General features: G+C 38.2%; 2 protein-coding genes across 2 annotated transcripts; both read right to left on the bottom strand.

Moving 5' to 3' along the window:
- Positions 1 to 9,001: 9,001 nt before the first annotated feature.
- LOC122972680 (C-C chemokine receptor type 3-like) lies at positions 9,002 to 12,973 on the bottom strand. Its single transcript, XM_044339927.1, has 2 exons — positions 12,798 to 12,973; positions 9,002 to 10,124 (listed from the first exon to the last, which is right to left on the bottom strand). The coding sequence occupies exons 1-2, from the start codon at positions 12,971 to 12,973 to the stop codon at positions 9,266 to 9,268; spliced, it is 1,035 nt and encodes a 344-aa protein (XP_044195862.1). The 3' UTR covers positions 9,002 to 9,265.
- Positions 12,974 to 16,932: 3,959 nt separating this feature from the next.
- Positions 16,933 to 22,775, bottom strand: LOC122972682 (C-C chemokine receptor type 1-like). The gene is made up of 3 exons (XM_044339928.1): positions 22,730 to 22,775; positions 21,968 to 22,167; positions 16,933 to 19,132 (listed from the first exon to the last, which is right to left on the bottom strand). Exons 2-3 carry the CDS (start codon positions 22,138 to 22,140, stop codon positions 18,277 to 18,279), a joined length of 1,029 nt encoding a protein of 342 aa, XP_044195863.1. The 5' UTR covers positions 22,141 to 22,167; positions 22,730 to 22,775; the 3' UTR covers positions 16,933 to 18,276.
- Between the last annotated feature and the right edge of the window lie 1,645 nt (positions 22,776 to 24,420).

The following is a 24,420-nucleotide window of genomic DNA, read 5'->3' as shown; positions in this document are numbered from 1 at the left end:
AAGAGCAATCTAGTACCACAGACTGTGGTTGGCTCAGTGCTTTTACACAGGAAACAGCACCAGTAAGTAGAATGGGAAGGAGACTGAAAGCCTATTAGCCAGTTGATTGTTAGAACCACAGTAACATCAGGATACATTTAGACAGCAAAGTCTAGATTGGTGTTGGGCTGCTTTCACTTGAACCCTTTCATACTCTTTTTTTACTCTGAGTGTGAGTATTTGTGTGTCTCTGTGGGCTGTTAAAATTGCAAACTTCTCTGCAGTTTTTCTAATAACCCTATATTCCGCCAAGCTCGATTATGGGAGCTAAAACTCCAGACAGCACCGTGAGATGAGATGAGGGGAGAATGAAAAGAGGGGCAAGAAAGTGTGAGGAAGGGTGAGGAAGAGAGACAGGGGAATGCAAGAAACAAAGAAGAAATCATCCCTTCACAATGACTGGCATTCCTCATTAGTGTCATCATTAGCCTCTGTAGCTTGTCATACTGTTGCTCCTTAACCAGACTCCATTATAGAAAGCCCATCACTGAAACAGCACTCTGAAAAGGACAGTTCACACACAGAAGCCTTCTTGGGTAGACACAAGAGGTTTGGTGGGGGTCTGCTTTGAAAGGATGATTCATTGTAACCAGTGATGGACATGATTGGCTCCATCTGTGTGGTACATAAAGAAACCACAGGATAGTGGATGGTGTACATATAGATACATCCCTCATTGTCATCTTAAGAGGAGGGTGACAGTCTATATGACCTATAAACCTGGAGGTGTATACGATTAGAAATTACCTAGAAATGGAAAATCATACACATTAAAAAAGTATAGTACTAAACAGCATGGAGCACTGTGTGTGTGTGTGTGTGTGTGTGTGTGTGTGTGTGTCTGGGTCTGGAAGGAGCAGGGATTGGCTGACAAAAACAAGGCCGGATGTGTCCCAAACAAGATTGAGACCTTGAGAGCACAGCAGAGTATTGAAAAGCCCCATTGCAGTGGTCAATATAAGGGTGAAATGAAAGTGCAAGCTGAGTTTTTACATGCAGTGCTTATGTTACACCACATCTACACAGGAGGCGTAGCATAAGCAGCACATTAGTAGAGCAGCAGCATCACAACAGCTCCATCAATCAATCAATCAATCAATCAATCAATTTTTATTTATATAGCACCAAATCACAACAAAAGTAATTTCAGGGCACTTTTCACATGGAGCAGGTCAAGACCGTACTCTTTAATTTACAGAGACCCAACAATTCCCCCATGAGTAGCACTTGGTGACAGCGGTAAGGAAAAACTCCCCTTTAACGGGTAGAAACCTCAAGCAGAACCCGGCTCTTGGTGGGCGGCCATCTGCTTTGACCGGTTGGGTTGAGAGAGAGAAAGAAAGAGGGAAAGAGGGAAAGGGGGAGGCATTCTAATAACAATCATAACAACAACAATAACAGCAACAGCCAGGGAAGGATGCCAACAGGACTGTGAAGGACCGCGAAGGCTCGGCCTGGAACCCAGGGTTTCCTGCAAGCTTTATCAAAAAGGAAAGTTTTAAGCCTACTCTTAAACATAGAGAGGGTGTCTGCACCCCAGATCGAATCTGGAAGATGGTTCCACAAGAGAGGAGCCTGATAGCTGAAAGCTCTGCCTCCCATTCTACTTTTAAAGACTGTAGGAACCACAAGTAAGCCTGCATTCTGGGAGCGCAGTGTTCTAGTGGGATAATACGGTACTATGAGCTCTTCAAGATATGATGGTGCCTTTCTAAGGTGTTTAGGGCCAAGCCCTAAAGAGAGAGAGAATGGTGTTCGTCAGCCTTGGCATTGATTCTACAAGTCTCTGAACTCTTTTGGAGGGATGAACACCATTCTTCAAAAAGATATTCCCTCATTTGGTGTTTTGATGATGGTGGTGGAGAGCACTATCTAACACCTCAGTCCAAAATCTCCCACAGGTGTTGAATTGGGTTCAGATCTGGTGACTGTGAAAGCCATAACATACAATTCACATCATTTTCATACTCATCAAACCATTCAGTGACCCCTCGTGCCCTATGAATTGGGACATTGTCATCCTGGAAGAAACCACTCCAATCAGGATAGAAATGTTTCATCATAGGATAAAGGTGATGACTCAGAACAAGTGGATCCAAACTTCCAGCAGAATGCCCCCCACTGCATAACAGAGTCACCAGATCCCCTCACTGTAGGGGTCAAGCATTCAGAACTGTACCAGTTTTTCCTTTAATTTGTCACCCATCTGTATATATATATTCTGTCTCCCCAAAAAATCAACTACATTTTTTTTAATTTGCACAATTCTAATATTAAAAAGTGATTAATTTAATAAATGAAACTATATACTTATCATACTTAAAAATCTCAGATAGGTATAATAGCTCATTCTTAGGAATGCAGTGTGAGGTGTGCTGCAGGACTGCATGAAAAATTACATTTTATTCACCATTAGAAACCTGCAGCCCACTATCTATTATTGCATTATACATCCAGGTTGTTAAAGGGTTTTTTTTTTTACAGAAACAACAGGCCACAAGAGGCAACACTAAATGATCTGTATAATATTCCTACAACTGTCTTTTTTGAAACATCAATGTAATATTTATCAAAATACAAAAACATATTGTATTAAAATATTCCTTGTGAGGTCTTTTTGTCTCTCAGTACTGAATTCACTCTGATTATAGTAGTATATAATAAATAAATATTTTTTCATGTCCTCAGCATTAAATCTATGATTTATTCTTCTTATGCTATCAATGTTATGAGTGTATGTTTGATTTGTATACTAGTATGTCATCCTGCTTTGGGTGTGGTTTATTACAGTCTGTGCTTCTGTCTCAACGTTTTCCTGATAAAGATGAAGAAATTTGTTTCTCACAGATAATCTCACTTGTGATGAACTAGTAAAACTTGCACAATGTCATCAGAATATTCATCATTCGTCCAAACGCCCAGATCTGTAAAGGTTACACCCACAGTAACATACATGTATGTTGTGGTATTTGCCACTGAGCTGTTTTCTCACAGTCAGATGGTTTTGTGATGTAAACTCATTTCCTGCCATGTATTTTTTGAATCTTTTAGTTTCTCACATTCAGTTGTGAAAGGATGTGCCCTACCCAGCTTCTGCTTACATTTCACACACAACTGTTTCCAAAGAAGTTTCTATAAGAAATTAGACATATAGTATAGTGTAAATACATTTTCTGATGACTCAGTTATAGTCAGCTTAAAGTCCCCCCAAAAATGTGTTTTTCCTTATTGTTCCTTCACTTAAATTTTTATGCTACAATGTGCAGTATGATGTAAAGGCAGAGTTTGGCACTAAAAGACTGTTTCATCTGAAACTAGGAGCATGATTTATGACATCACAACTAGTTTGGAGCCAATCGTGGTCCAGTATGCAGCTTATACAAACATGTCATAATTTTTAAAATATCTGTATGAAACAAATATTCATAAAAAAGAACCCACTATTTGTGCTTTGCCGAATAACATATTTGTATTCGGGCCCACTCCTAATATGCATGCCATAATTTATAATATATATCCTACTGTGTGATTATCAGGGTGCAGGCCTCCAAATTTATAATCAAGACTGTAATAATTTTAACTTTAAAAGGTAAAATGACACCATGGTCAAATTCTTCAAAAATAGAACTTAGGTAGAGTTTTCATTCATAAAGTATTGCATTACCTGTGTGTAATGTGCTTATCTGTATGGTCCAAGTTAAATAAACAAATAACTGAGTAATAAAAACAAGGGAGGGGAGGCAGGTCTAAAGTGGATTCTTTTACTGTGCGTAAGAGTCCTTTTTGAGTAAAATGTTAAAAAATCAAGAAATGTTGTTGACTTCAGGAAGTCAGGACCAAACCTGACAGTCAAAGACTGAAATTGGCAGCAAGCAGAGTTTTGAGTCAAGTGTGAAGATCATTTTGAAAATAGTGCAAAAATGTAAAAAAAAAAAAAAAAAAAAAAAATGGTTTCTTTGAAGTCATTAGGGTTTTTTTTTTCTCAATCTCCATCTTCTGCATCTTTTTTCTTACCTGATCTGTGTCCCGGGGAACAAACTTGTTTGGAGTTCACTGCAGTCATTGTGCTAAATCATGTCACTGATATGGACAATACTGCTCAGTAATGTCCATCTGACCTTTATACAGAAAGAGCTGGAATCCCATTGTCAAGTCTTTACATTTTCAATGTATGAAATGTAATTTTTACTTTTATGAAATAATCTCTGAATTCATTAAAGTGAAATTGTGTCTTTCTTGCTGCTGTATTTCATGGTGGAATTAAAATGTCACTCTTGTAAGTGTTACTGTGATGACCAACACAGATATGAGGTGAAAGATTAGTGTTACTGTGACAACACACATCTGATAACTTTCATATAGCAGTTTGGCACTGGGCCAGTTGCACAACAACTGTTGTACTTCTGAGAGACTTTTTGATGACAGTTTTTTAGATTCAGATTCAGATCAACTTTATTATCCCAGCCAGGGAAATTCATTTGGTCCAGTGCTCCACACATAAAAGCACCACAGAATCCACAGTAAAAACAACTGCTGCACCTCATGCATTGTTTTATAAAGCCATGCGTACACATGATTCTGTTTTATAAATCTCAGTCATTGAGGAACTGGGCACACTTGCCCAAACCTCATTTCCACTCTCACAATGAGCCATAAATGGATGAATATACATCCTAAACCAGCTGTTATCATATCAGTCCGCTGCCTGCTGTACAGCTGTCAGCGAAACAAACAAGAAAGTAGAAATGCAGTTTCACCAGTTGTGTTGCACCGGTGAAGTTCTCCAACAGCAGAACAGCTGTCATTATGCATTACCATTACACATGGCTGTGCAGCTCTTCATACTGTCCATATCATTAATTCATTATATAGACATGTAAACCATCGTCAACTTAGGAAGACTGGAGTTCAGGAGCTCAGCATTAAAACTTTGATGAACCTGCCAAGTGGGTGGAGCAGTAGAGTTTTCTTTGAGTTCATTAGACAGACAGGATTAATGTGTAGGATTTAATCTCTGGTCCACACTCCGGAGCAGAAGGTGGCAGTAATGCACCTAATACGCTGGTTTCCAACCGCCGTTATAAACCAAAAAGAAGAAGGTTTTGTTGTTTTTTTCAAGCAGAGTGGTACATCCTGTCAGCCAAAGTGTTTCCTATCTGTGAAGCCGAACAGAGCAGCTCCTCCACGGACTGTTTCAGTCTGACGGTCCCAGTGTTTCCTTCACAGGCTCCACTTCACTCAGCTGCTTCCTCCCACTTTAACCTGAATAACAAACCGGTGCTCGGTGCTCTGGTGGGATCCACATGGAGAGCCGGGGCTAACATTAACTGGGAGGCTAGCTGGCTGTGTTTCCCTCCGGTCATGCTGCGGCTAACACTCCGCTAGCCTCTCAGCCTCTCAACATTGGAGTCAATGGACAGCCGGAGCAGTTGCCCTGGACATCTATGAAAGTGCAGTGATTATGGGTAAGAAATGTGTGTACTGTGATGTTGCCATGGTAATGACTGAATCTATAAGTATTGATCTTCATATTTATCATTTTCCCCATTATCGTGGGAAACTTCAATTCAATTTTTTCAGTGTGTGTTGAAAATGTGCCTGTTCAGAACAGGCTGATTGCTTATTATTTCTCGAGAACTGCATATATATGTATAAATTGAAAATCATATCAACTAAAATGACATGGACTTAATAAACTTCACCAGTGAGACTAAACAGTAATTGAATCATAGAAGCAGTTTACGGCTTTTCATTGGTTGATTCTGCCGCCAATCAAATTTGTCTACGCTCCTGCTGGCTAGTTTTATTGCCTCTGCCTCTGTTTTTTTTCTCCTGTGTGCTCTGGTTCTTCTCTTTCAGGTAGATTAACTGATAATGCAATGGTGTTTATATCAAACAGCTTCAAATTGCACCAAATGAGCGTCTGTTTCCACAGTAAATCACCTGCTGAATGTTTGATGGTTGTTTATTTGTGCTTTAGAAGGTAACTGTAACCAGCTTTAAACCAAGTGAATCACTACTCCGACACAGGAATGAGACTCAAACACAACATAACTTTATTGAGTAATGGGGAGGGTTGGTGAAGGGGACTTGAAAGAACTGAAATTCTTCCCGGACCAGGGTTTAGTCTTAGGGGTGCTCCATGGCAGTGTTGCTTCCCTGCAGGCAAATAGAAAGCAGAGGAGTGAGGGGCAAACACAAATCCTCTCCCTCCTGTTTTCTCACAGTCAACTTATCACTTTCAACTCAGAACAGAATGTCCCAGCCTTCTCTTCTCCCTGTCTCTCGACTACTGGTGTTTTTTAAGGTCCATTCTCACCACTTGGCTGGCTAATGAATAACCTTCCTCCTCATGTGTTCCCTTTAAGACCTCAGGAGCTGACAGTGGTAAAACTGCTACCTGACCACTATTGACAGCTGGCACCATTGAATAGATGGGAGCTGACCAAGGACTTGCTTGCGTGGGCTGGATGACCCTCCACAAGTGGTTATATGTGGGAAATGTAGTCATCATATGCCATAAAATAAAGGCTATAACATAAAAAACCTATTAAAAAAATTTAATTTGGTCTAGTGTTAATGGACATATTCTGTGCTGTGCTGTTATCAACTGCTCCAACTGTAAAATTCAAATCCATAAGCTTCTGCTCCATGACATATATTTAACTTTAATAAATCCTCATGTTTCTGTCACATTCTGAGCTGCATGCCAGCCAGTGACCACTAAAGACTGAGCGATCCAACAAGAGATGATCCTGCATATCTCCTGCCAGTTTGGTACTAGCATTACATTTCCTGACCCAAAATGTCACTTTTACAGTATCATGTGTTTCACATTTGTATTTAATGATGCAGTCCTTCTGTTTACAATGACAATGAGCAAAAAGTCACGTTAAACACGGATGAGCATTGTCATCATATCATATTCATCAAATGTGTCATTCCAATGTGGGGGGAGTGGTGTTTACAATCATTTTTTAAATTATTAGTATTAGGGGGAAAAAGATAAAAGAGGAATATAATTGCCTTCTTAATAACGTAAAGGGAGCAATCTACTTGACACAGCTGAAGCTCTGACATTCCTTAAATCTACCTCATATCAAAATGATAATTATATCACACACTATACAATGTTTTTAGAGAACAAAAATTGTAACTAAGGCTCAAAATAAATTCAGTCAAATGACAATAAAAATAACAATAAAATAAAGTTTTCTAAACTACAAAACAACATTAACCAGTGATCATTGTGTGATGTTGTTGAACCAGGGCAATGCAACAAAAGATCCTAATTAACTTTCCATTGGCATTGTTTCAGTGGTATCAGCATGTAATGTGTTAAGGCATTGTGGTCATTTCACATATTTCTGTGAGATCACGTTGGTGGGGCAGGTTCAGTGAGTTCACAAGTATGAACTGAGCTAGTGAGGCATTTGCACAGTAAAAGTCGTTCTAAATGCACATTAACAATCTTAAATGAGAGAGAAAGGAGATCGATGCTCACTTACTCATCCACACTCAGATCTCTGTCAGGGGATTTAGACCAGCAACCCTCCTCTGCTGTTTTTCAACCTCATTCAAGATGAATGTTAGCTGAATCCTTTCACCAGAGATCTTGACACTAAGCTTTATGAAGAAGATAAAAATATGTCCAGGTCTGCTCCCCTGAGCCAATTTTCTTCATGACAACATTTTTAGCTCTGAACTTCAATTCTTGGTTATGTGGGGGAAAACTGTCCAGATCAGCAATGTAATCAGTCTTGTCCTCTTCTGAACATGGACATGAGAAACATGTATTTAAACTTCTACTCAAATCCTTGATAGTTGCTTTCTGGAAAGAATGTTTTCAGTAAAAGGGCTGTTTTGAAAAGGTATGTACATATATTCTGGAAATATGTGTGATGTGAAGAAAAGAAACATGTAGCCTGATGATTTAAAAGGGTTGATTTAATCAAATAGTTTAGATTTAGACAACCACACAAACCAAACAAAAACCAACAACCCATTAAGTGTTTAACTCCCTTTTTGGTGCTGCTTTTTCACTGTTTTATTTCTAAGTAAAACATGCTTTATATGAAACTTGACAAAGAATGAATAATCACTTTAAAATATCATCAACATGATTAATAAGGACATGATGCATTAGAAACACAAAAAAACACATAAACAACACAAGATTGAACCAACCAAACCAAAATCAGAGCAGATATACTTACAGGCATGGAAAATGACTGGACAATGATTATACATGCTTGATTCATTGTTTTGGACTTTATTTGGATGCATCTAAAGCTCCACTGTCTGGTGTTCAACAAAGTGCTCTTATCATAATGTAAATTCTTACACTTGATCAGCCTTTTTTTTTTTCCAAACTATACTGACATTTTAGTGAGGATCCAAATTAAGTGAAGTCATGAAAAGCTGTGAGAGATACAGATAACCATTAAAAATGAGAGTTTAGGCTGTATGGTGAAAATACAGAGCAAAACACACAACATCATGAGGGAACAGTGTATATGAAATAAATCATGATTGTGGCACTGTGGTGCATAACTAAGTGTGATCTGACATATATACAGGCACAGGTGTGAATACTTAGAAAATGGGATTATGGCAGATGCTGATTATTTAACCATAACCACAACCAGGACCCAGCAACCCTTAGGCATTAACTTTAAATGTAAAGTGTTATTTATCAACTTCTGACCACTAGAGGACAGAAGGTCTCCCAAACTAGTTTGTAAATGAACCTTGATGAAACCTTAATAAAACTTGAATGAAACCTTAAAAATCACTGGAGAATCAAGCTCAAATAGTTGAAATAGTTCAAAAAGTCTGTAAATACTGTATATACAAAGAAGGAATGGTGTGCTTTTCTGTAGGGATCCATCTCTTCCTGTAGCTGAGCTAAACATACCTCTTCTGTCCACATTTACATATGTCATGATGGCATGGTCACGATGAAGAGGTCGCAGCTTTGTTTTGGGCTGGACAACAAACTTTCAAAACATGTTCTCACCTGCTTAAGAAAGGTGAAATTAGCGACATAACTAACTGACATATGGATGTTGTTATGGTTTATATTTTGGCTTTACTTCTGCTATAGGCAAAATGATATCCCTACTCATGTCATCGCTTTCCACCTTAAAATACTTCCTTCAGTTGCTTATAAAACCATGGTTTGTTGAAAAAATGGCAGGCCTGAGATACAAAGGGGTCCCCATCCCTATAATTCATTTTGAGTACTTTTTGTGGACATACTAGTTCTGCTGACCTGACTGACAGAAATATGCTTCTTTAACCCTGGGAAGCGTTTCACCAGCAGCTGTCTGAAGTAGCTCTGGAACTTTCGCCCAACAAATGTATAGAAGATGGGACTGATGCAGAAGTAAATGTGGGCAATGTCACGAGTGACTTGAAGTGCATAACCCCTCTTCTGTAATTCATCACAGGAAAGGCCTTCATCAGGTAATAGTTGTACAACATTGAATGGGGTCCAGCATATAAAAAACAACAGGACAATGATAAATATCAGCCTGACTGTCTTGAACTTGGTAACAATCTGGGATGATATGACAGTGATAGCAATCCTAATGTAGCAGTACACAATAACAATCAGAGGAAAGAGCAAGAAAAGGAAAAGTTGAAGGTAAAATGTAGAATCTCTCAGCTTGTCTGCATCAACAAATGTCAAGTTACTAGGATGTTCCTGACAGAATGTTTTGTTGGTCATTTTATGAGTAAAAGTTGTGTGGAGAATCATCTGTGGGATGCACGCCAGACCACTGACCAGCCACACCACAGCACAGGAGAGCAGCGCATAGCGTTGATTCCTCACCTGTGACCCACCCACGGAGTAAACAACAGCAAGGTGTCGGTCGAAGGTCAGGAGAGTTAGAAACAGGACAGAACTGTAGAAGCCCAGGTAGTAGACACTGCCTACAATCTTGCACATTACTTTGCCAAAGATCCAGTAGGAGAGCTGCTTGTAGACTCCCAAGAAGGGAAGACTGCTCATGAAGATCAGGGAGGACACCACTAGGTTCAGCAGCAAGATGTTGGTCACAGTGGTCAGCTTCTCAAACCTAACAAGTAGCCATTTAAACCATTAAATGTAGAAAAAACAGAGACTATGGGTCACACAAGCATTTTAACAGTAATATTTCGCAGTAACTTCCAAACTGTGGATTGGTTGGTGGCAGTAAAGTAAATCTGAACATCTTTAGCATCAATTTTAGTGAAGTGTGACAACTAGATAAACTGCTTTGAAATCTATTGATTGACAGACTCCTGAAATAGAGGAAGTTCAGCTCATTCAACGTTACACAATTCTCTCAGTTCAGTTTTTTGTTTTTGTGGTGAGCGAGCTAGCTTCTTGTACTGCCTGTAATTGCCTAAAATTTGACCTTGATGCCACTGCATAACCTAGAACCTTTGAGAATAACATCTCCAGGAAAATGACACATTGTGCAGCTTTGCAGGATTGAGTGCAACATTTCTGCTCTGGTCTACATTTCAAAATAGGATGTGCACAGCCAGCTCAGTAATGTGGATGTTTAATATGATAAGTAATGTGCCTTGACAAAGTTGGCATCAAAGTTGAAAATGCATGAAATGAATCTGCCTGAGAGTGCCACCCAGATATACAGTAGTCTGTGTGTGGGAATCTAGTGCCAACAAGTTAGTATTTCAATTTGACCAGTACTTTCTTTGTGTTCAATGCTGAATAGCACATGTTAGCAATGTAAATTAAGGTGGTGACCATGATAAACATTACACTTGCTTAACATCAGCAATGTCATGTGCTAGCATGGCTCTTGGTTAGCACCTAATCTTAACCAAATTGAGTTTATCCAGACAAAGGTTATGTTTCTACCAAAAGTATAAAATGAATCAAATTTTTAGGAGACAATGTTGTTAATCACTACCATAATAAGATTAACATAACAAATGTCATGTCTCTCAATTTTTAAATAGAGAACCTCTCAAATATCTTACTTGCACATATATATGGCAAGCTTACCCCAAACACTCCACTATCATACCTGGCTCTTTTTATTGATTATCATCACATTGTTGTTATTGAGCTATTTTCTTACTTTTTTTCTTTCTGAGCTTTTGTGCATCATAAGTGATTGTATATCATTTACAGAGGTTAATGCAAGGACCAATAATGATATTGATTTCATTTTATTCCAATTCTGCCTGTGGTTGAAAAAACTGCACTGAAACTGTTGATTTTTGTTAATTGGCTTTTGAATCCAGAAGAATGTTAAACTGAAACATCACTAATTTCAACGAAGCTTTGTGACAAAAGAAAATGAGGCTAGTTTAGAGATTTCATTTGTAATCTCTGAGCTTTGAATGGTCCCATAGAAATAGAAATGGGTTCTTTACTTTTCTTGAGCTCTCACCTTTGTCAGCATGCAGTTGACATAACATCTCTTCAACTCTCTGTAATATACTGTATTATAAACATTCCTACAGTCCAAGACCCAAGGAGACTTTACAGAGTTCATCTCATTTGTGTTTCCATGAACATCAAAAATATGTTCACAGTTGCTTGCTCATAAAGGTAGAGAGAGAGCAGTGGTGTAGACAGTGACAGTGTAGAGGAATTCTTAGGGGTCTTGGAGAGAGGAACTTTACCTACTGAATAGCTACAATATTCCTCTCTCAATGGGCACAAGAATAAGAAGCTACTTACATTACTTCATTGTCTGATACTCTCCCAGTCTGTCTTTTTGGTCTAAAACCAGTGCCCCAACCTGATATGTACTCTGTCTATTCTGCCTCCGAAATATCTTACAACATTGATAAAATCATTTATCAACATGTATGTCATTTTACTCTCAGTTGCCAGTTATTATGTATTGTAGTATGATTTAATACAACAGCCCTACATTCATGAAGGTTATGATTTTTTAAGAGGTATTGATTGAACTTCATGGTCATTTTGGAGGTTGTAGTTTGTGTCGCTGTTAAATTTTATAGCATTGTACTTGGGGGTGTTCAGATATAATGTCTAACTTATTTATATCAGTGACTGTAGGAAATGGCTGAAATGGTGATTCACTTGCATTAAAAATACAAAGTTGTAAAAACATACATCTAAAATGCATGTAAACATTATGTATCAAACTTTAACTAAATTGATGAGAATAATACTTTTTTTCTACATTCTGTATTTCTTAAAATTATCATCTTTATGATTTTAATGAACTCAAACCCCATTTTTGATGCTGCTTTTGACCTGCATTTTTGAGCAACAGCCATTCAATGCATTTACATTTAGTAACCTGTCTATAAAGTAGTTTTAATTGTCAGTGGCAGGGTCCACATTTGCGCACTTGAGTCAAACTGCCAACAAATACACAAGTGACTATAATCCAGCACTACTATTTTTAATTTTATCTCATAAGTATCAGCCTCACTGTTCACTCTCCTAACAATGTATCAGAGCTGTAGCAGTTGCTCTTCTGTTGTATGTTTAACAAAGTAGTTGCTTCCCTAGTGTTTGCTGCCCGCAGAATTCTGGGATATGTAGTATTAAATCACAATTGATGCTAAATTGTAAGGATTACAACTTTAATTTACTCTTTGTGGACTTTTTCAATTATCTTGTAATTCACAGGTAATTATAATAAGGGTTGTGTGTATTTTACAAGTTTACAAATTGTACATTTGCTACCTCTAATTGCTTTAAACTACTAAACCAATAATTTGTTTGAATTTGAGAGTTTTGTTTGTCTACTCACCGATGGATGATGACCAGGACCAGCCCATTGCCAAAGAGACTGAAGAGAAACATGAAGTAGTAAATGGTGGACAGTTGAGCTCCCAGTAAGTTGTCACTGTCCCGATTACATGGTCCAAACGGCTTCACATCGTTATCGTCATAAGTATAGTTATAATCATAAGTTGTTGATTCCATCTTCTCCTCAAATGTTAGCAGGGAAATCTGTCAGAAACACAACACATGCAACGATGCGGTCAGTATGAAATTAAAATTCTAAATATTATCAAACTTTTGAAAATGTATTGTAGCGGCTGTGGCTCAGGAGGTAGAGCAGGTTTTCCACTAATTGAAAGATCGGCGGTTCGATTCCCGGCTCCTCCAGTCCACATGCCGATGTGTCCTTGGGAAAGATACTTAACCCTAAATTGCTCCCGATGACTGTGCCATCAGTGTATGAATGTGTGTGAATGGTTAGTTTCCTCTTATGGGCAGGTTGGGACCTTGCATGGTAGCCCCTGTACCCATTCAGCGTATGAATGTGTGTGAATGGGTGAATGTGATTCGTAGTGTAAAAAGCACTTTGAGTGGTCGGAAGACTAGACAGGCACTATACAAGTACAGTCCATTTACCATTTTATTAAGAGCTATTAAATTCTGTGTGCATGCCTCTGTAAAGCATGCAAATAAGGAGAACTAGAAAACAATCCCTTTAAATGAGATCCTCCAAGGAGCTCAAATCAGATGTTTGTGGGAATGAGGATCAGGCTGAGCTGAGCTGACTTACCGCCTGGCCAGTAGAGGAGCTTCTCCTTATTGTCTGACTCTGAGGACCAGAACTGTCTGACTCACAGCTCAGCTGAAGTTACTCCATATAAGTCAGCCAGCAAGGGGAAGGAAGTGCCAGAAAAGTGTGTGCCTGTGTGCGTGTGTGTGTGCATTCAGGCACAGTGAGTGTAGGTCAATCACTAAACAATAACTACAACACAAAATCATTGTCGTTCCCGAAAATGAAAGAAAATAAACTTCCAGGTGTAGTGCGAATGAAATGCAAGCTGTTACTCATCGCGTGTAGACAGCTGTTAAAATAGAAGCATATCTGTTCTGTCAGACAGACATGTGTGAGACACACAACTGAAAAACATGGCTGAAATACCTTCTGTGTAGGCACAACACAGTGTTAGTCTGAACATGGCAAAAGTGTCAGATGGTTAAAGTTAGGTAAAGATCATGGTTTGGGCTGACTGTGGTTAAGCAACTAAAACACTTGGTTTTTTCACATCCATGTCACATACTCTAAAGAGTCCTTTTTGAGTAGAATGTTAATAAAATCAAGAAATGTTGTTGACTTCAGGAAGTCAGCACCAAACCTGACAGTCAAAGACTGAAATGGACAGCAAGCGGAGTTTTGAGTCAAGTGTGAGGACCATTTTGAAAATAGTGCAAAAATGAAAAAGAAAAAAAAAAGGTTCCTTTGAAGTCATGATGGGGTTTATTTTTCTCAGTTTGCATCTTCTGGATCTTTTTTCTTACCTGATCTGTGTCCTGGGGAACAAACGTGTTTAGAGTTCATTGCAGTCATTGTGCTAAATCATGTCACTGATATGGACAATGCTGCTCAGTAATGCCCATCTGGCCTTCATACAGAAAGAGCTGGAATCCCATTGTCAAGTCTTAACATTTTGAATGTATGAAATATAATTTTTACCTCTATGAAATAATCTCTGAATTCATTAAAGTGAAACTGCCATTCTTGCTGCTGTATTTCATGGTAAAATTAAAATGTCACTTCTGCTCAAGTGTTACTGTGATGATTACCACAGATATGTTGTGAAAGATTGTTACTGTGACAACGCATCTGATAGCTTTCACATAGCATAGCAGTTTGTGACCAGGCCAGTTGCACAACTGTTGTACCTCTGTAGAAAATTGCATAAGGGACTTTTTTATGACAGTTTTTAGATTCAGATTCAGAACTTCAGACTTTATTATGCCAGCCAGGGAAATTCATTTGGTCCAGTGCTCCAGACATAAAAGCACCATAGAATCCACAGTAAAAACAATAGTATACCCAATACGATCTTGATCAGACAGAGCACTTTTTGTAGGTTGCAAAACGCGAGGCACACTGCGCTGCCTTTTTTGTTGAAGCCTACAATTTTAAAAAAAGAGCAGCTTTCTGCACCTTTTTTTTATATTGTTGCCAGGCAACCATGGATCGCCTGTCCTTAGCCTAATTGTTATTTTTTCTGTGAAGTAAACTCACTTCAGGCCTGCTGTGTTCTGTTCAGATCATGCTAACTGTGGTTGGTAAAGTCATATAAATCAAACAAAAACAGTCAATCCAAAATCGGTAAAATCAAATTTGATATAAAAGTGCAAGAGTGCAATGCCCAGCTAACAGACCTATTAATCAGACCTGCATGTTATACAAGCTGATGGCTTGAGGAATAAAAGAGTTCTTGTATCTATTTGTTTTGAGTTTTCTTTGTAGAAGTCTCTTTCCTCGGGTCAGGTTGCTGCTGCGACTGAATTTGGAGTGAAGGGGACAAGTTCTATCCTGTAAAACTTTTTCTAGTTTTTGGAGGATGAGTTTGGTGAACAGGCTGATGGCTGTTACTTGGTCAGTGCCTGTGTTTTTTTTTCCCTTTTCTCTAACCCTAACCAAGTGGTTTTTGTGCCCAAACGTAACTAGACCTTAACCACAGCGTTGTCACACCATAAAACATCATTATTTTTTAACAGTGATTTGTAACGGTTTTGGAAAGCAGCATATTAGAAAACGCTCCTATGGGTCGCTCTGGATTGGATGGTACAATCGACCAATGCAATCGTTTAATTATGAGGATGTGTTGACTTAACATGGGAATTGACAGTGGGGAAAATACATTCAGACGGCGGGACCTCCCTCCCTCAGTTTTCCAGTGGGTCTGGTGTTGAAAACATCTTATAGCACCGTAGTCAGGTTAACATTAGAGTCAATGGACGGCCGGAGCAGTTGCTCTGGGCATCTATGAAAGCGCAGTGATTATGGATAAGAAATGTGTGTACTGTGACGTTGCCATGGTAATGACTGAATCTATAAATATTGATCTTTTTCTGATCCATCACTTATTGTTAATAATAATAATAATAATAATAATAATAATAATACGAAAGAAAATACATTTTCAGCGATGTAGAGGCAACCACAAATATTTATTTAACACAGATGATGTTGGATTTATGCGATCATATCATATCAAACTGAATTCTATATATTTTTAGAGAACAAACATTGTAACTCAGGCACTATAATAAATTCAGTCAAATGACAATAAAAATAACAATAAAATAAAGTTTTCTAAACTAGAAAACAACATTAACCAGCGCCCATTGTGTGATGTTGTTGAACCAGGGCAACACGACAAAAGATCCTAATTAACTTTCCATTGGCATTGTTTTAGTGGTATCGGCATGTAATGTGTTAAGGCAGACAGTGTTAAGACGTTGTGGTCATTTCACGTATTTCTGTGAGATCACGTTGGTGGGGCAGGTTCAGTGAGTTCACATGCATGAACTGAGCTAGTGGGGCATTTGCACAGTAAAGGTCGTTCTAAATGCACATTAACAATCTTAAATGAGAGAGAAAGGAGATCGATGCTCACTTACTCATCCACACTCAGATCTCTGTCAGGGGATTTAGACCAGCAACCCTCCTCTGCTGTTTTTCAACCTCACTCAAGATGAACGTTAGCTGAATCCTTTCACCAGAGACATCAACACTAGGCTTTATGCAGAAGATAAAAATATGTCCAGGTCTGCTCCCCTGAGCCAATTTTCTTCATGACAACATTTTTAGCTCTGAACTTCAATTCTCGGTTATGTGGAGGAAACTGTCCAGATCAGCAATGTAATCAGTCTTGTCCTCTTTTGAACATGGACATGAGAAACATGTATTTGTATTTAAACTTCTACTCAAATCCTTGATATTTGCTTTCTGAAAAGAATGTTTTCAGTAAAAGGGATGTTTTGAAAAGGTATGTACATATATTCTGGAAATATGTGTGACGTGAAGAAAAGGGTTGATTTAATCAAATAGTTTAGATTTAGAGAACACACAAACCAAACAAAAACCAACAACCCATTAAGTGTTTAACTCCCTTTTTTGGTGCTGCTTTTTCACTGTTTTATTTCTAAATAAAACGTGCTTTATATGAAACTTGACAAAGAATGAATAATCACTTTAAAATATCATCAACATGATTAATAAGGACATGATGCATTAGAAACACAAAAAAACACATAAACAACACAAGATTGAACCAACCAAACCAAAATCAGAGCAGATATACTTACAGGCATGGAAAATGACTGGACAATGATTATACATGCTTGATTCATTGTTTTGGACTTTATTTGGATGCAGCTAAAGCTCCACTGTCTGGTGTTCAACAAAGTGCTCTTATCATAATGTAAATTCTTATACTTAATCAGCCTTTTTTTTTCCAAACTATACTGACATTTTAGTGAGGATCCAAATTAAGTGAAGTCATGAAAAGCTCTGAGAGATACAGATAACCATTAAAAATGAGAGTTTAGGCTGTATGGTGAAAATACAGAGCAAAACACTTTTTGCATAACATCCAATAGTCCTTTACAAAGAGTTTTAACATTTGCTCAACTATGTAAGGATTAAGGAACTATGGATCCTTAACTTTGTTCAACAGCCCAACTTTTACATTCTGTCACACAAAGGTGATGCAGTTAACTGTAATATTGGGTGCAACATTTGCAACATCATGAGGGAACAGTGTATAGGAAATAAATCATGATTGTGGCACTGTGGTGCATAACTAAGTGTGATCTGACATATATACAGGCACAAGTGTGAATACTTAGAAAATGGGATTATGGCAGATGCTGATTATTTAACCATAACCACAACCAGGACCCAGCAACCCTTAGGCATTAACTTTAAATGTAAAGTGTTATTTATCAACTTCTGACCACTAGAGGACAGAAGGTCTCCCAAACTAGTTTGTAAATGAACCTTGATGAAACCTTAATTAAACTTTAATGAAACCTTAAAAATCACTGGAGAATCAAGCTCAAATAGTTGACAAAAAATCTGTAAATACTGTATATACAAAGAAGGAATGGTGTGCTTTTCTGTAGGGATCCATCTCTTCCTGTAGCTGAGCTAAACATACCTCTTCTGTCCACATTTACATATGTCATGATGGCATGGTCATGATGAAGAGGTAGCAGCTTTGTTTTGGGCTGGACAACAAACTTTCAAAACATGTTCTCACCTGCTTAAGAAAGGTGAAATTAGCGACATAACTAACTGACATATGGATGTTGTTATGGTTTATATTTTGGCTTTACTTCTGCTATAGGCAAAATGATATCCCTACTCATGTCATCGCTTTCCACCTTAAAATACTTCCTTCAGTTGCTTATAAAACCATGGTTTGTTGAAAAAATGGCAGGCCTGAGATACAAAGGGGTCCCCATCCCTATAATTCATTTTGTGTACTTTTTGTGGACATACTGGTTCTGCTGACCTGACTGACAGAAATATGCTTCTTTAACCCTGGGAAGCGTTTCACCAGCAGCTGTCTGAAGTAGCTCTGGAATTTTCTCCCAACAAATGTATAAAAGATGGGACTGATGCAGAAGTAAATGTAGGCAATGTCACGAGTGACTTGAAGTGCATAACCCCTCTTCTGTAATTCCTCACAGGACAGGTCTTCATCAGGTAATAGTTGTACAACATTGAATGGGGTCCAGCATATAAAAAACAACAGGACAATGATAAATATCAGCCTGACTGTCTTGAACTTGGTAACTATCTGGGATGATATGACAGTGATAGCAATCCTAATGTAGCAGTACACAATAACAATCAGAGGAAAGAGCAAGAAAAGGAAAAGTTGAAGGTAAAATCCAGATGCTCTTAGCTTGTCATCAATAGACGTTTTGTTAAGAGGATATTCCTGACAGAGTGTTTTGTCGGCCATATGATGAGTAAAAGTTGTGTGGAGAATCATCTGTGGGATGCACGCCAGACCACTGACCAGCCACACCACAGCACAGGAGAGCAGCGCATAGCGTTGATTCCTCACCTGTGACCCACCCACGGAGTAAACAACAGCAAGGTGTCGGTCGAAGGTCAGGAGAGTTAGAAACAGGACAGAACTGTAGAAGCCCAGGTAGTAGACACTGCCTACAATCTTGCACATTACTTCACCAAAGATCCAGTTGGAGAGCTGCTTGTAGACTCCCAAGAAGGGAAGACTGCTCATGAAGATCAGGGAGGACACCACTAGGTTCAGCAGCAAGATGTTGGTCACAGTGGTCAGCCTCTCAAACCTAACAAGTAGCCATTTATACCATTAAATGTAGAAAAAACAGAGACTATGGGTCACACAAGCATTTTAACAGTAATATTTCGCAGTAACTTCCAAACTGTGGATTGGTTGGTGGCAGTAAAGTAAATCTGAACATCTTTAGCATCAATTTTAGTGAAGTGTGACAACTAGATAAACTGCTTTGAAATCTATTGATTGACAGGTCATACTGCAAAATCCTGAAATAGAGGAGGAAGTTCACTCATTCAATGTTACACAATTCTCTCAGTTCAGTTTTTTGTTTTTGTGGTGAGCAAGCTAGCTTCTTGTACTGCCTGTAATTGCCTTAAATTTGACCTTGATGCCACTGCATAACCTAGAACATCTCCAGGAAAATGACATTTCATAATCAGGCATTTAATTAAATTGTCAAGACTATTTTTAACTTTGTTTCCAGGACTGGTTTGCATAGAGATTAAGAGATTACAAGAGATTAGTTTTGAACCATGAAGGGTGTTTGAACATTGCAGTGTATCAGTGCCTGTTATTGATAATGTATTGATGACTTGTGCACATTGTGCAGCTTTGTAGGATTGAGTGCAACACTTCTGCTCTGGTCTACATTTCAAAATGGGATGTGCACAGCCAGCTCAGTAATGTGGATGTTTAATATGATAAGTAAAGTGACTTTGGCATCAAAGTTGAAAATGCATGAAATGAATCTGCCTGAGAGTGCCACCCAGATATACAGTAGTCTGTGTGTGGGAATCTAGTGCCAACAAGTTAGTATTTCAATTTGACCAGTACTTTCTTTGTGTTCAATGCTGAATAGCACATGTTAGCAATGTAAATTAAGGTGGTGACCATGGTAAACATTACACTTGCTTAACATCAGCAATGTCATGTGCTAGCATGGCTCTTGGTTAGCACCTAATCTTAACCAAATTGAGTTTATCCAGACAAAGGTTATGTTTCTACCAAAAGTATAAAATGAATCAAATTTTTAGGAGACAATGTTGTTAATCACTACCATAATAAGATTAACATAACAAATGTCATGTCTCTCAATTTTTAAATAGAGAACCTCTCAAATATCTTACTTGCACATATATATGGCAAGCCTACCCCAAACACTCCACTATCATACCTGGCTCTTTTTATTGATTATCATCACATTGTTGTTATTGAGCTATTTTCTTACTTTTTTTTCTTTCTAAGCTTTTGTGCATCATAAGTGATTGTATATCATTTACAGAGGTTAATGCAAGGACCAATAATGATATTGATTTCATTTCATTCCAATTCTGCCTGTGGTTGAAAAAACTGCACTGAAACTGTTGATTTTTGTTAATTGGCTTTTGAATCCAGAAGAATGTTAAACTGAAACATCACTAATTTCAACGAAGCTTTGTGATAAAAGAAAATGAGGCTAGTTTAGAGATTTCATTTGTAATCTCTGAGCTTTGAATGGTCCCATAGAAATAGAAATGGGTTCTTTACTTTTCTTGAGCTCTCACCTTTGTCAGCATGCAGTTGACATAACATCTCTTCAACTCTCTGTAATACTGTATTATAAACACTCCTACAGTCCAAGACCCAAGGAGACTTTACAGAGTTCATCTCATTTGTGTTTCCATGAACATCAGAAATATGTTCACAGTTGCTTGCTCACAAAGGTAGAGAGAGAGCAGTGGTGTAGACAGTGACAGAGTAGAGGAATTCTTAGGGGTCTTGGAGAGAGGAACTTTACCTACTGAATAGCTACAATATTCCTCTCTCAATGGGCACAAGAATAAGAAGCTACTTACATTACTTCATTATCTGATACTCTCCCAGTCTGTCTTTTTGGTCTAAAACCAGTGCCCCAACCTGATATGTACTCTGTCTATTCTGCCTCCGAAATATCTTACAACATTGATAAAATCATCTATCAACATGTATGTCATTTTACTCTCAGTTGCCAGTTATTATGTATTGTAGTATGATTTAATACAACAGCCCTACATTCATGAAGGTTATGATTTTTTAAGAGGTATTGATTGAACTTCATGGTCATTTTGGAGGTTGTAGTTTGTGTCGCTGTTAAATTTTATAGCATTGTACTTGGGGGTGTTCAGATATAATGTCTAACTTATTTATATCAGTGACTGTAGGAAATGGCTGAAATGGTGATTCACTTGCATTAAAAATACAAAGTTGTAAAAACATACATCTAAAATGTATGTAAACATTATGTATCAAACTTTAACTAAATTGATGAGAATAATACTTTTTTTCTACATTCTGTATTTCTTAGTTATAATCTTTATGATTTTAATGAACTCAAACCCCATTTTTGATGCTGCTTTTGACCTGCATTTTTGAGCAACAGCCATTCAATGCATTTACATTTAGTAACCTGTCTATAAAGTAGTTTTAATTGTCAGTGGTGGGGTCCACATTTGCGCACTTGAGTCAAACTGCCAACAAATACACAAGTGACTATAATCCAGCACTACTGTTTTTAATTTTATCTCATAAGTATCAGCCTCACTGTTCACTCTCCTAACAGTGTATCAGAGCTGTAGCAGTTGCTCTTCTGTTGTATGTTTAACAAAGTAGTTGCTTCACTAGTGTTTGCTGCCCGCAGAATTCTGGGATATGTAGTATTAAATCACAATTGATGCTAAATTGTAAGGATTACAACTTTAATTTACTCTTTGTGGACTTTTTCAATTATCTTGTAATTCACAGGTAATTATAGTAAGGGTTGTGTGTATTTTACAAGTTTACAAATTGTACATTTGCTACCTCTAATTGCTTTAAACTACTAAACCAATAATTTGTTTGAATTTGAGAGTTTTGTTTGTCTACTCACCGATGGATGATGACCAGGACCAGCCCGTTGCCAAAGAGACTGAAGAGAAACATGAAGTAGTAAATGGTGGACAGTTGAGCTCCCAGTAAGTTTTCACTGTCCCGATTACATGGTCCAACCGGCTTCTCACCGTTATCTTCATAATCATAGTTATAATCAGCTGTTGATTCCATCTTCTCCTCAAATGTTAGCAGGGAAATCTGTCAGAAACACAACACATGTAACAATGCGGTCAGTATGAAATTAAAATTCTAAATATTATCAAACTTTTGAAAATGTATTGTAGCGGCTGTGGCTCAGGAGGTAGAGCAGGTTTTCCACTAATCGAAAGATCGGCGGTTCGATTCCCGGCTCCTCCAGTCCACATGCCGATGTGTCCTTGGGAAAGATACTTAACCCTAAATTGCTCCCGATGACTGTGCCATCAGTGTATGAATGTGTGTGAATGGTTAGTTTCCTCTTATGGGCAGGTTGGGACCTTGCATGGTAGCCCCTGTACCCATTCAGCGTATGAATGTGTGTGAATGGGTGAATGTGATTCGTAGTGTAAAAAGCACTTTGAGTGGTCGGAAGACTAGACAGGCACTATACAAGTACAGTCCATTTACCATTTTATTAAGAGCTATTAAATTCTGTGTGCATGCTTCTGTAAAGCATGCAAATAAGGAGAACTAGAAAACAATCCCTTTAAATGAGATCCTCCAAGGAGCTCAAATCAGATGTTTGTGGGAATGAGGATCAGGCTGAGCTAAGCTGACTTACCGCCTGGCCAGCAGAGGAGCTTCTCCTTGTTGTCTGACACTGAGGACCAGAACTGTCTGACTCACAGCTCAGCTGAAGTTACTCCATATAAGTCAGCCAGCAAGGGGAAGGAAGTACCAGAAAAGTGTGTGCCTGTGTGCGTGTGTGTGTGCATTCAGGCACAGTGAGTGTAGGTCAATCACTAAACAATAACTACAACACAAAATCATTGTCGTTCCCGAAAATGAAAGAAAATAAACTTCCAGGTGTAGTGCGAATGAAATGCAAGCTGTTACTCATCGCGTGTAGACAGCTGTTAAAATAGAAGCATATCTGTTCTGTCAGACAGACATGCGTGAGACACACAACTGAAAAACATGGCTGAAACACTTTCTGTGTAGGCACAACACAGTGTTAGTCTGAACATGGCAAAAGTGTCAGATGGTTAAAGTTAGGTAAAGATCATGGTTTGGGCTGACTGTGGTTAAGCAACTAAAACACTTGGTTTTTTCACATCCATGTCACATACTCTAAAGAGTCCTTTTTGAGTAGAATGTTAATAAAATCAAGAAATGTTGTTGACTTCAGGAAGTCAGCACCAAACCTGACAGTCAAAGACTGAAATGGACAGCAAGCGGAGTTTTGAGTCAAGTGTGAGGACCATTTTGAAAATAGTGCAAAAATGAAAAAGAAAAAAAAAAGGTTCCTTTGAAGTCATGATGGGGTTTATTTTTCTCAGTTTGCATCTTCTGGATCTTTTTTCTTACCTGATCTGTGTCCTGGGGAACAAACGTGTTTAGAGTTCATTGCAGTCATTGTGCTAAATCATGTCACTGATATGGACAATGCTGCTCAGTAATGCCCATCTGGCCTTCATACAGAAAGAGCTGGAATCCCATTGTCAAGTCTTAACATTTTGAATGTATGAAATATAATTTTTACCTCTATGAAATAATCTCTGAATTCATTAAAGTGAAACTGCCATTCTTGCTGCTGTATTTCATGGTAAAATTAAAATGTCACTTCTGCTCAAGTGTTACTGTGATGATTAACACAGATATGTTGTGAAAGATTGTTACTGTGACAACACATCTGATAGTTTTCACATAGCATAGCAGTTTGTGACCGGGCCAGTTGCACAATTGTTGTACCTCTGTAGAAAATTGCATAAGGGACTTTTTTATGACAGTTTTTAGATTCAGATTCAGAACTTCAGACTTTATTATGCCAGCCAGGGAAATTCATTTGGTCCAGTGCTCCAGACATAAAAGCACCATAGAATCCACAGTAAAAACAATAGTATACCCAATACGATCTTGATCAGACAGAGCACTTTTTGTAGGTTGCAAAACGCGAGGCACACTGCGCTGCCTTTTTTGTTGAAGCCTACAATTTTAAAAAAAGAGCAGCTTTCTGCACCTTTTTTTTATATTGTTGCCAGGCAACCATGGATCGCCTGTCCTTAGCCTAATTGTTATTTTTTCTGTGAAGTAAACTCACTCCAGGCCTGCTGTGTTCTGTTCAGATCATGCTAACTGTGGTTGGTAAAGTCATATAAATCAAACAAAAACAGTCAATCCAAAATCGGTGAAATCAAATTTGATATAAAAGTGCAAGAGTGCAATGCCCAGCTAACAGACCTATTAATCAGACCTGCATGTTATACAAGCTGATGGCTTGAGGAATAAAAGAGTTCTTGTATCTATTTGTTT

This window comes from Thunnus albacares, chromosome 21, assembly GCF_914725855.1.
Source record: "Thunnus albacares chromosome 21, fThuAlb1.1, whole genome shotgun sequence".
Taxonomy (NCBI): domain Eukaryota; kingdom Metazoa; phylum Chordata; class Actinopteri; order Scombriformes; family Scombridae; genus Thunnus; species Thunnus albacares.
This window is presented reverse-complemented; position numbering and strand designations above follow the sequence as displayed.